Source organism: Pipistrellus kuhlii, unplaced genomic scaffold, assembly GCF_014108245.1.
Source record: "Pipistrellus kuhlii isolate mPipKuh1 unplaced genomic scaffold, mPipKuh1.p scaffold_m20_p_1, whole genome shotgun sequence".
NCBI lineage: Eukaryota > Metazoa > Chordata > Mammalia > Chiroptera > Vespertilionidae > Pipistrellus > Pipistrellus kuhlii.
The window spans coordinates 33,380,792-33,393,790 of NW_023425404.1; the positions used below are offsets into that span (position 1 = coordinate 33,380,792).

A 12,999-nucleotide genomic window follows, 5' to 3' on the forward strand; every position below is an offset into this window, starting at 1 on the left:
CACAGGAAAGGAGCGCCTGTGTGGGCTTCCCTGCCTCCGTAACTGCTCTCTGTGGGTACCATACTCCTCCTCTGTCATCTTAAAAAACAGAATATCAGTGCTGGAAAACACCAGATTGGATAAGAGATCATTATCCAATTCTTCATTTAACACATAAGGAAACAGGAACTCAAAAAAGTAAAAGGACTTGTTCAACCACTAATAAGCAGCAGAGCCAGAATCACCTCAGGTTCTCCAACTTCCACATTCCTCTGCAGCTAAAATTATATTCTCCTTTGGTTTTTATCTTCTTTCCCACAACCGTTCCTCCCCATTTCACTGAATTACTAGTATTTATTTCCTAAAATAGAAAGGAAGGCCCTAACTGGTTTGGCTCAGTGGATAAAGCTGAAGGGCCCCAGGTTCGATTCCGGTCAAGGGCATGTACCTTGCTTGTGGGCACATCCCCAGTGAGGGGTGTGCTGGAGGCAGCTGATCGATGTTTCTCTCTCATCGATGTTTCTAACTCTTTATTCCTCTCCCTTCCTCTCTGCAAAAAGTCAATAAAATATATATTTTTAAATAAAGAAAAAGAAAGGGAAGAACATACCTCTGGCTTCACAGGGTCCAAGAACTCCAGGTGAAATTCATAGACATTATCTCCTTTGGCACCATGTCCTTGAGCTACAAAGAAAGAAATGTGGGTTACTGTGAACTTGAGCAGAGAAAGGCCACCCAAAAACTTAATCCAGTTCTTTCAGAAGTATACAAATGTCAATGGGTCCTGCCAAAGCAAGTCGGGGCATGTGAGAAGAGCTACTCAACAGCTAGATAAGCTGAATCCTGGACAGTTTATTCCCATATGTCCTTCTGATGGTCAGTTCCAGAGTAGTTAATTAATCTTCCAACACGGCCCTCACGATGCCCAGTACAAATAATAGGCAGGGGAAAGATTACAGAAAGCAAAGCCAAAGCTATCACATAGACATAAGTTTAACTCTCACATGCACTTTGGCGCTGACTCCAGAGCATTGAAAAATCAGGTTAAGGAAAGCCGCTGGGTACATGGAAATGCTGAATTGCCTCAGAGAAAGCTCTGAACCTAATACTTTTCAACCAGGGGTAGAAAATGGAGAAGCTGCCTTTCCTATGGCACATCTCAAATGGAACAAAAAAGAGAAAAATCATTCCCTCAGCTCAATCCGAGAGGACAAACGGCACTGGCAGGAAAGCCTGGGTTGCCCTGGGCCTTGACATGCTCCTCTCCCCCGATCCAGCCAGGCCTCCGTGCCAGGGGCTGCCGCACATCCCCTCCCTCTCACTCTCCGATTTGTGTATCAATTCGGTTCCATTTCTTCATCCGGCCCTATGTAGCATAACCTGCCTAATATTTGCTACAGGTAGCTAATGTTCCCTAGAACCATAAATTCCTTAAGATAGGACAGTCTATAAGCTCCAAGTGGCAAGACCCACTTTTATCACTTTAACTTCCATTCAAATGTTAACTCCTAAAATAAACTGGAGCTGCTGCCCCACTGCTCTCATCTTGAGAACTAGAAGCAAAAGTCAGGCTGTGATTTCATGCAAGCATATTAAGGCAGACGGAATCTCATGTAAAGCAGAAACTCCTCCCTGTCCCATAACCCTAGTCCCTTACTAATGGCATTCCAAGGAGCTAGCACAAAAAGCAATTAGGGAGAATTCCACCCCATGGGGGGGGACAGTAACTCCGGACCTACATGGGAGGCCCAGGTGATGAACGGAGGAGAAAGAAGATGGAGGCAGATTCCCAGAACAGAGACCGTGGAGCTAGAAAAGCTTTAGGATACATATTTATTAAGCTGGTCGGTAAGTGTAATATCCGGGAGCCATAGAGCCTCATTAAGAAAATTTCTATTTTTTTGTTTTGTTTCATTATAATCTTAAAAAATAAAAATAAAAGGTCATCTTGATGACTACCTTATAGTCATCACAAGTTCAGGGGCTGTGTTCACAGCTAGAATGAAGCCATATATCACTTAAAGGGACCATACATAACTCCTGACATGTTTTTCAATCTGGGTCTATGGCCCTGGAGGATTCTCAGATGCTGTGGGTCCCCAAGTTTGAGAAACACAACTTATAACCCAATATCCCATTTTTTAGGCCCAGAGGAGTCAATAGTTGTCTCAGGTAGCAGCAGAATTAATTTCCGTATTTCTAGCCCATGCTCTTTTTTTTTTTTTTTTTTTTTTTTTTCCGCTCAAGGGGAAAGCAGGATTTTAAACAAATTATTTGACTTTCTTAATCAAGTATTTCAAAACAACCTAGTTTACCTCAAGAGTATCAGAGAAAGTGGATAGAAAGTGAATAAAACAAATAGATAAAAATAAAAAAGAAACCACCACTACACCAGTACTTAGAGAGCTGGGAGCATTTGCCCAAATACTGACCTTTGAAATGCAGTACATTTTCAGCGATGCTGATGGCAGGATTCTGTGAAAAGACCAAGGATGCGAGAAGGCATTTTAATGAAGAGGAAAATGGAATTAAAGCCCTCCTTCCCCCTTAGGGACTCAACCTCCTACCCTGTGCCTCCCCCAGAGAATATATTTAGTTGTTTATTCACATATCTGCATAGGACTTCTCTATGTCTAGCTGTACCCATCTGAGATTGTAGGCTCCTGCAAGAAGGACCCTACCTATGCAGAACAATCCGAAACTGAGCCGGTCCATTCTGATGACTGCAAATAGTGCAAGGTGCTACCTGAGGTGTTATGGGGGAATACACAAATCTCTAAGACTCTGTCCCTGAGCGGTGGAGGCAGAACATCTAATGGAACAGATGAGTCATTTCCTCTGAGAAGATATCAAAGAGTATCAAATAACATATGCTCAAGACCAAAATAGTAGTAAAAGCAGTAATTGTACAGTTAAGTCAGCAAGCACAATGGGAACAGAATGGTTGGGGAAAGCTTCACCAAATTTAAGGCCTGCTTCGTAACATGAAAAATAAATTAATTCAGTAAGTGATGGATTAAGAGTGGTTGGATGAAAATGAAACATGCAGTGCCTTAACCTGAGGCTCCACGTTCTCTTAACCCCCATCCCAAGGAAGACTAGAAGAGATCAGAGATGGAAATTCTCCAAATTGTTCCTTTATTCCCAGAGACTGCTATATGCCTTTAGCAGCATGATTTAAAATGTAACTATTCAACACTTTCCCCGGTAAATGAAAAACAACTCACCTCCTACCTCTCGGCTCAAAGTTAATAAGGCAGAAGCAGCATGTTCCCAGAGCCCTAACTAGTTTATTCATTTTCCTCCTGTAGGCTCAGCTCTCTTGCTCCATCATGCATCAAAGGAAACCAACAAGACAGACAGAAGGCTTTGAGAGGCAGTGGGAGCCTAGATGCTCTATTCATAGCCAAGAATGTTAGGAAAAGGGAATAAGGAAAGCTTGGGGTGGGGACAGCATTTTAGCCAAATTTTATATAAAGAACCTCCCCAGTGGGAGTATAGATTTCAGGCTGAGATGCTCAATCAAAGAGGATAACAATCAAGATGATCTCTGTGGCAGGAAGAGGGAGTTTAATTTAAAAATTAAGGGGGTGAAGAGATCCTAAGCCACAACAACCTAATCCTTTCTGAAGGACCCACAGAGAGATGATAACGGTTATTATGGTTTTAAACCACTACATTTTGGGGTGATTTGTTATGCAGCAATAGGTAACTAATAAAACTAGAATTATGTCTATAAATGTTTGATAGAACTCAATGGTGAAGCCACTCAAATCTGGAAATTTCCTTATGGGAAGATTTCTGAATGCTGATTTGATGGTTATTGTGCTATTTAGGTTTCTATCTCTTTGATCGAAACTGTCTTTACTTTTGAAGAATTTATCCATTTTACCTGACAAATTCAATATTCTCTTTGCTTTTTTTAAATTCCTGTAGCATCTATGTATAGTTAATATATATATATATATTCATTAGGTTTACTGTTAATTAATCTTCACATTTATTTATCTTTTTGGAATTTTGTCTTCTAGCAATTAGTGAAAAATTATGGTATTTTAAAAATATATTTTTATTATTTTCAGAGAGGAAGGGAGAGGGAGAGACAGAAACATCAATGATCAGAGAGAATGATTGATCAGCTGCCTCCTGCATACCCCACACTGGGGATAGAGCCCACAACCTGAGCATGTACCCTGACCAGGAATCAAAAGGTGACCTGCTGGTTCACATAGGTCAATGCTCAACCACTGAGGCACACAGGCCAGACTGAAAAATCACAATATTTTAAACTTGTCTATTTCTCCTTATACCTGCTAATTTCCTTATTATAAAGGCCATGGTACTTGTTATATAAAAGTTTAATATTGTTATATCTTCCTGGTGAATTGAAACCTCTATCATGAACTGACCTCTTTATTTCTAAAAATATATTTGACCTAAAACTCTAATCTGATATCAACATAGCTACACCACAAAGATCTGCTTCTGCCAGCCACCTATCAGTTTAGACCACTTTAAACTAAATTCATGGCTTGAGGGTTTTTAGATCTCCAAAATTCTGTAAATCTGGGCTGCATAATCTTTTGAGAGCCAACTAACAGTTTTAAGTCCACAAGGACCTTTTCCTCTACTCTGTTCAGGGCCAAAGAATGTCGGGATAGGAAGATGGGATGTGTTTACCTCCAGTTCATCCTTCATCTACAATGTGCAGTCCTCTGACATTGAGTTAAGGGGGAGAATGGTTTCCTATTACATATTGCATCTCTGGTGAGATTTGATCTTACTTCTATCCCAGTATTCTGTCAGGCTGTCAAAACCAAAGTTCAAGTTCATGCAGTTGAGCAAATGTTCTCAAGGCAAAAGCAATTTCAGACTTCAGCTTACCCTCTGAGTTCCCACTTTATTTCCTAACTTGTTGAATCTTTTGTGATTTTAAGATTTATATTGAACACTTACATTGAAACTTTCTATTTTTAGCAGAAAGATTGATCTGCTCAATTTAGCCCATCTTTTACCAGAGGTGGAATTGTGCCTTTGCTTATGAAAAAAAAAAAAAAAAAAAAGAATGAATGAATGAATAAGGAAAAGGGTACAAGGTGGCTTTGAAGTCAAATAGACCCGGGTACAAATCCTAGTCATATCATACTTATTTCTATCATTCACTTTCAAATCCACAGCAGCTGTCATCATTTAAAAAAACAACAATAGAACCCCTTATTTCACAAGATTGTTGTGAGAACTACAATAATCTACAAAGAGTCTGGCATCTAGTAAGCACTCATATTACAAATGCTTTTCTTCCTCTGACTAGAATGGTCTTCTAAGCTTCCAAATCTATTCATCTTGAAAAGTCCAGGTCAAATGTTAATTCCTTTTCCCATCTACTCACTTCCAACATCATTAGCTTCCTTACTACCCCTCTTCACCTTTATTATAATACCTACCACACTGTTCTGTAATTATTGTTTATTGGTTTATCTGCCTCTCTAGAATTGAGTTCCCTAATAGCAGGCACTGTGTCTAATTAATCTCTGAATCCATAATGCCTCAATAACTAATAAATTGAAATCAAATCAATTTTCCCCTTTTCATAATTTCTGACAGAACTACAGAGTTCAATGAATTATCTGCCACCTAACTCTTTAGAAAATAGTCTCCTTTTTACCTTTGCCATATGTGTGATTAATACATGCGCAGAAAAGAGTTATGTAATAAGCATGAGGCTCACATGAACGCCCAGGTACCTAGCACTGTGTCTGGACCATTGTGGCTGCTCAACAGTTAACAAATTATTTCATTACTTTACTGCTTTATGCGTGTTTTTATACTGTGTTTCTGAACAGCTCAGATTTATTTAACCTTTATTATAAAATATTTCAAGCAGCCGAAACCTGTTTGGCTCAGTGGTAGAGCGTCGGTCTGCAGACTGAAAGGTCCCGGGTTCGATTCCGGTCAAAGGCATGTGCCTTGGTTGCGGGCACATCCCCAGTAGGGGGTGTGCGGGAGGCAGCTGGTCGATGTTTCTCTCTCATCGACATTTCAGGCTCTCTATCTCTCTCCCTTCCTCTCTGTAAAAAATCAATAAAATATATTTTAAAAAATATATTTCAAGCAATCAGTATACACAGAAAAATACAGCAAACACCATTGTAGCTATCATATCTACCTCATACACAGACACAAACCCAAACAGGCAGCCAAAATGGGAGACAAAAAAAAACAAGCCCCAAATGAAAGAACAAGAGAATTTTCCAGAAGATCTAAATGAAAATGACATAAAAAAAATTCATCAGACAGAGTTCATAATAATGATGGCAAGGATGCTCATCCATTAGCATTTTGGTTTACTTCCATCTGCTTTTTTTTTTTTCTTTCAAAGAAATAAAGTAGATATGGGTACAGTTATACAATTACTCAATCCCACCACCTCCTCCCTCTCAAATACACCCCATCCTTACAGGTAACCACTATTCCAGAATTGGAGCTTATCATTCCCATTGTATTTCTTCTTCTTCTTCTTCTTTATGTTTTTGTTGATTTTAGAAAGAGAGAAAGGGAGAGGGAGACAGAGAGAGAAACATTGATTGGAGAGGGAGACAGAGAGAGAAACATTGATTAGTTGCCTCCCATACACACCCAGACCAGGAACCAAACCCTGCAACCTGGGCACGTGTCCTGACCTGAATGGGTGCCCAGGACAATGAGCTGAGCCACACCAGCCAGGGCATCCACTGTATTTCTTTACTTACTTATAACATGTTGGGTATTTATCATTAAACAAAGTATTATTTACATGTTACATAAATGGTTTCATACGGTCTATATAATTCTTGAACTTGCTTTTCAGTTTATATTTCTAAACTCTATCTTCATCGATATGGGCAGTTCTGTTACATTTATTTTAGTTCTTGTATAGTGTGCCATTGTATAAACACATCACAATCTATCCATTCTTCTGTTGATAAGAATTAAGATTGTTTTTATGTTATTTATTTACGTATTTATTGCTGCAGTGAACAAGCTGTCTCCTTGTGCATGAAAGGAAGAGCATCTCCAAGGAGCAAAACTTCCAAGGCATAAGATTATGCACATCTTCAGCTTGACTAGACAGTGCCAAACTGTTCTCCAACCCAGTTGTACCAATTAATACTCCCACACACTGGGTAAGAATGTCCCACAGTTGAACATCTTTGCCAACAGTTGATAATGTTGGACTTTTCATTTTCAGAACTTAATGTGAGAAATAATGACCTATCATTTTAACTTAAATGTCCCTGATTATAAGTGAGGTCAAGTATCTTTTCAGTTTTATTGGCCATTCTTGTTTCCTTTTACTCTAAACTGCTTTTATTATCTACCCCTTTTTCCACTGGATAATATGCCTGTTTTTCTTATTGATCTGTAGGTAGTTCTTTATATATTCAAGATGCTAGTCATTTGTCAGTGATATGTGCCACAATATCTGCTTCAAGTTTGTCTTACATTTGTCAATCTTTTTCTTTAAGGTTTATGTTTTCTGTGTCTAGATTGATGCATTCATCCCTGATTCAATACCATATACTCTTCTATATTTTCTTTTAGTTTGCTTTATGAATTTGTGTTATTAACCCACCTAGAATTGTATGCAGGTAAGATCTTATTTTACCTTTTTTGCCATTTGGATGACCAATTGTCCCAATACAATTTCCTGAATGGCTCATCCTTCCCCATATTAATTTGTAAAGCCAGACTGTTGTACAGTAAGTTTTCATTTTTAAAAAATATATATTTTATTGATTTTTTTACAGAGAGGAAGGGAGAGGGATAGAGAGCTAGAAACATCGATCAGCTGCCTTCTACACACACACACACACACACACACACACACACCGGGGATGTGCCCGCAACTAATGTGCATGCTCTTGACCAGACTCAAACCTGGGACCTTTCAGTCCATAGACCCACACTCTTATCCACTGAGCCAAACCGGTTTCGGCAAGTTTTCTTACATGAATAAATTTTCCAATAGACTCTATTCCATTCTACTGCTCTCATCTAAGGTTTATTATCACAATAATAAGCCCTTACACTTGAATAGTACACTAGAATTCACAAAGCACTTTCAAATCTAATATCCAATTCAAACCGCAAACAATCCTGTGAATTAGGTGTTATTATTCATTTTGAGGCCAAGGCTCGCAAAAGTTAAGTGAATTATCCATGGCTACCAGATAGTATTATAAGTCAACAAGCAAGGACCCAGTCTCTTACCTTCCGTTATCACTCTTTCCACCAGACTCTATTGGGCAAGAACAAGAACTATTGAAATATATCTTTCAACAGCTCCCAAACAGAGCTATGCACTTTGTCCACACACAGCTAAAACAAACAAAAGCCTTAATAACTGAACAACAGCTTTAACAACTAAGGCTATTGACACAAATCTGTCCATTAGGCTTATCTTGAAAATAAAGTTTTCTGAAAGTAACCCTGTCCTGGCCCCAACAGACTCCTTCCTAGCTAGCTTCTTTGCTACAGCTCACCTTAGACAGACAATGCTGCTGTTGAAGTTTTTATTGCACACCATTCCTCCTCTCATCAGTAGTTTCTCATCAGCCACTAACCCTGCATCTCCAAATACAGAATAGAGACGTGAGTTTTTATAAGTTGCATTTTAAACAAATTGATCTTTCAAAAAAACAAAAACAACAAAACTCGTTAGTTCTCTCTCTCAGGAGAGGCGAGCAAAGCTGATGCTCCCAATTGGAATTCAACACTGAAATTCACACATAAACTATGGGACATGCTAGAGAGAGCAGGGGGCGACAGAGAGCTGTCTAACAACCCAGCACCTAGATTAAGGATAAGAGTAGGTATTCCACTAATGGTTTTCATTGAATAAATAAATGATTATTGCTTCATCCTGAGCCAGAATCACCGGTTTCACAGGCCCTACATAGAACAATGAATTAAGAAATAAAAATAAATAAATAGCCCTAGCTGGTTTTGCTCAATGCATAGAGCTTTGGGCTGCGGACTAAAGGGTCTGGGGTTCGATTCTGGTCAAGAGCACATGCTTGGGTTTCTGGCTCAATCCCCAGTAGGGAGAGTGCAGGAGGCAGCCAATCCATGATTCTCTCTCATCATTGATGTTTCAATCTCTGTCTTCCTCTCCCTTCCCCTCTGAAATCAATAAAAATATATTTAATAAATAAATAAAATAAAATAAAATAAAATGAAAAGCAGCCCCTGATATTCAGAAATTGGCTTGGCACGCACAGTTAAGGCATGTTATTCCCCTACTGGACATAAACACAGACAACATGGCTGATCACAGAGTACCAACCTCAGACAAAGTTATTCTGAAACCTTGATTTTTGTCTGCGTAGGCAGACAAAATTTGGCCAATATGTCACTCATAAGATACCAGACGCCCTTCCTCTCTGGGCCAAATATGTGACTGCCACTTCCCTACCAATTATTGATGGTTTTGTTCTTGTGCTAGTCTCTCTTCCCTATAGATAAGATTTAAAGAAAGATTTATTTTTTAAAGAAAGATTTATTCAGATAACCAATCATTTTATGACTGCCTTTAAAGCAAATCCCACTTCCTTAGACCGTCTTTGAATCACCAAAATCCACAACCTATAATCAGTTCTTTCTAATACCCTCTTAAAACCCCCCATGATTGTATGAGGTGTGCCTTCCCTTGCTGAAAAGAGTAATAAACCCAACTTGTTTAAGTAGTGTGTTCCAGGCAGTGTTTGGCTGGATGGTGTTCACACAGTACAAGTCAGAAGATCTAAAAGTCTATGTCTTCCTCTTTCTAGAATTTTCTCCCAATCTCAATTTGACAAGAATTCTTCATCTTATTTCTGGAAGTCATCTCTAACTAAACAAAAGAAAAGTAACAAATTCCTTATAACCAGGAACCTGATTCAATGTTCAACTCCAATTTTATCAATAAACATAATCATGCACAAAATTTTTTGTTTGTATGATATGCTGTCTTCTAGATAACATACCATCAGAAAGCCAAATCTGTCTGATCTTTGAAAATCTGTAGTATCTCACACGTGGTAGAGGATTTATTTTGTCAATGGTATGAATATGTTACTTTTAAACTAACGGTAGCTGAAATGGATGTCTCAGAATTACACATAGGAAATCCCAGAAAACTCAATTGGAGAAAAAAATATTTATTTTTCCCCAAATAGTTTTAAAAAAGGATTTCTCTCTCCAAAATAAAATTCCATTTTTTTCTCCACCTTTACATTTAACTATATTTCAAACATACACCTTTAGATTTTTTAAATACAGCAAATTATTGATATGTTCATGCTTAACTAAAAGGTTTGGTTCTCTTAGAAAATATGTACGTATGATACATTCTTTCATTTGTCTAATTTCCACTTCTTTCCACCATCACTACTCCCTTCCCCTTAAAAACACCTTTTCTGTTTGTAGCTTCAAAAGTACCCCAGAATATTACATGCTTATTACATGATACGCATCTAGAGGGGACAAGGTCTAAGTTTATTTAATTGGTCTACATTACGCTCAATACTTAAAGAGACTGTTGTAACAGACCAGACTTTTCTTGTGGCTGCAAAAAAAGTCCTCTCTAGATAGAGGCTTCGATCCCCATCTACAAAATGGTGTTTTTTTTTCTTCCTTTTTTAATTAAGACATCATGAAGCGGAGAAGAACCAGCACAAAACATGTATTCGCTCTCTGAGGCCAAAGTATAACTGGACCCGCGTTAACACAAGAAATGACACACCACGCAAAGCTACCGCCTACCTAAAGGCATTCTGTCTAGTATTGTCTTTTCTCTTTCAATGGGAAAACAGGTTTATACTCGATGTAAAGATTAAACTCAACAAATTCAAGTTGGCACTCACACAGCGCCCCACTTGGCAAGTCAATATGCCTGTCAGGCTGACAGATCAAAACATAGCCTCAGAGAGCGGTTAAGTGTCAGAGGGTAGGGGGTAAGGATGGCTATAGAAAAGAACATTCCAGACTGAAATTTCAGTTCCTCAAAGACTGGAATCCTGAAAACGGTTCGCACAGAAACATGGGGGGTACTTGGGTCCAGGGACCTCCAACATTGAGGAGGCCTCAGCTTGTTCACACGGGGAGCAAATGAGCTCAAACATAAATGCTCAGTGCAACTTAATATCATTTTTAAGTTCTGTATACAACTCAGCAAACCTGAGCTCATGGCCTTCAGAATAAAGGATTTTAAAAAATCATTTCTTCGAGGACTTCTGGGCTTTCAAGTTAACAAGCATGATTTCCCATCCTTGGACGGTTGGGGGGTGGGTGTGGTCCCTCTGAGGCGGCGGCCGGTGTCCTGCAGGTCCGGAGGCACCGGCCGGACCTCTCAGGCCCGCTCCAGGCGTCCAGCCTCGGCCCGTGGAGCCGCTGCCCACGGCGCCCTCCACCCAACGTGCCCACCCCTCGCCGCCAACGGCCTCGGCAAGCCCAGCCCTAACCGCCAGGCCTCCGGCGCGGCTCGGGCTCGGGCTCCATCAGGCCGGAGACTAGGAACAAAGAGGAGGCCGGGGTCAGCCTCCGAGGCCCCCGCGAGACTCGCGCGGCCCCCGAAGATACCTACCCCCCTCGGAGGGGGGGTGTCGTGACCCGGACCTGCGGGTTTTCCCCCCCGACAAGGGCCAGCCCTGCTCGGGGCTGGACGCCGTGAGCGCGCCGCGTCCCGGACCCCGCGGGTGCACGGCAGCCTCTCCGGCGCGCACCGTGACAAAGGAGCGGGGATCCGGGTGGGAATCGGCGGCTCCTCGGAGCCCCGGGCCCCGGCAGCCCCGGCAGCCCCGGCTCCGCGCGCGTCCCGCAGCCCGCGCCGGCCTTTACCTGCACGTCACTCAGCTCCACGCGCAGGTACAGCTCGCGGTGCCGCTGAGCCCAGTAGACGTGCGGCGTCAGCACCTGGTTCTCCATGGCCGCCAGCCCGGGGCGCGGGGGATCCGCTCGCCGAGCCTCGCTGCCTCGGGCGGGCCGTGCGCGGCGGGAGCGGCGATCGCAGGCCCAAAGCCCCGCGCTCCCGGAGCCGCAGCCGAGCTCCGCGCCCACGCTCCCCGCCGCACCTGCGCAGTGAGGAGGCGGAGGCGGCGGCTCCGCGCTCTGCACCCGCCGGCGGGGGCGGGGCGGGGCGGGGCGGGGCGGGGCGGGGCGGGGCCGGGAGGGGCGGGGCGGGGGCGGGACGCCAGCCTGCTACGGCCTCCGGAGCTGCGCCCAGCAGGTGCACCGGGCTTTTCTCTGTTCTTTAAGGCGATGCTTCTAAGGAAGCTTAAGCCCCAGCCGGTTTGCTCAGTGGATAGAGCCTCGGCCTGTAACGTGAAGGGTTGGATTCCGGTCCAGGGCACAAGCTGGGGTTGTCGGCTCGATCCCCAGTATTGGGTGTGCAGCAAGGCATGCCATCAATGATTCTCTCTCTCATCATTGATGTTCCTGTCTCTCTCTCCCTTTCCCTTTCTCTCTCTGAAATCAATAAAAAAATATTTAAATAAGTAAATAAAATAAAAAATGCTGGTCAGGACTGATCCCTCCCATTCTATCACTCATTAATTAAACATTAACTGAACGCCCACTTCATTTAAGTGCCGGGGCTGCAAAGCTAAATACTAGAGCCACCGCGGTAAGAAATAGCCCTGACGACCTGGAACCGCCGGTCTTGACAAAGACACAAGCAACTGCAGACAAAATAAGGAGGAGGGTGGTTATGAGGGAAGCGGTGTGGGGTCAGGATGGAAGAGTGTTCTCAGAGGGGAGAGTTAAAGGTAAAGGTTAGAGATTTACAGTGCTGATGAAAATAGCATTTCATTCTGAGCTACCCAATTACGGTAGCCACCTGATGCTTTTGCGTACTTGAAATGTGACTAGTGAGAATAAGAAACGGAATGTTTTATTTTTATATACTTCTAATTAATTCAAACATCCTCATATTGGTACTATCCTATTGGGTAGAGCAGACTTGCCTCTCTTGAAATAGGAAACCCAAACTAGCAAAACCACTAA

General features: G+C 41.9%; 1 protein-coding gene across 2 annotated transcripts in view; it reads right to left on the bottom strand.

Annotated features, from left to right (window-relative positions):
- The window catches only part of HACD3 (3-hydroxyacyl-CoA dehydratase 3), a 31,742-nt gene extending 19,656 nt beyond the window's left edge, over nt 1-12,086 (bottom strand). The window contains exons 1-3 of one of the 2 annotated variants that reach the window (XM_036438824.2): nt 11,836-12,086; nt 2,412-2,454; nt 590-663 (exon numbers count right to left, since the gene is read on the bottom strand). In XM_036438824.2, coding sequence (XP_036294717.1) covers nt 590-663; nt 2,412-2,454; nt 11,836-11,922 — 204 coding nt within the window. In that variant the 5' untranslated portion in view covers nt 11,923-12,086. Of the gene's footprint in view, nt 1-589; nt 664-804; nt 1,186-2,411; nt 2,455-11,835 lie in introns of those variants that run through there. The other variant, XM_036438832.2, reaches the window with a different exon arrangement.
- Nucleotides 12,087-12,999: the final 913 nt, after the last annotated feature.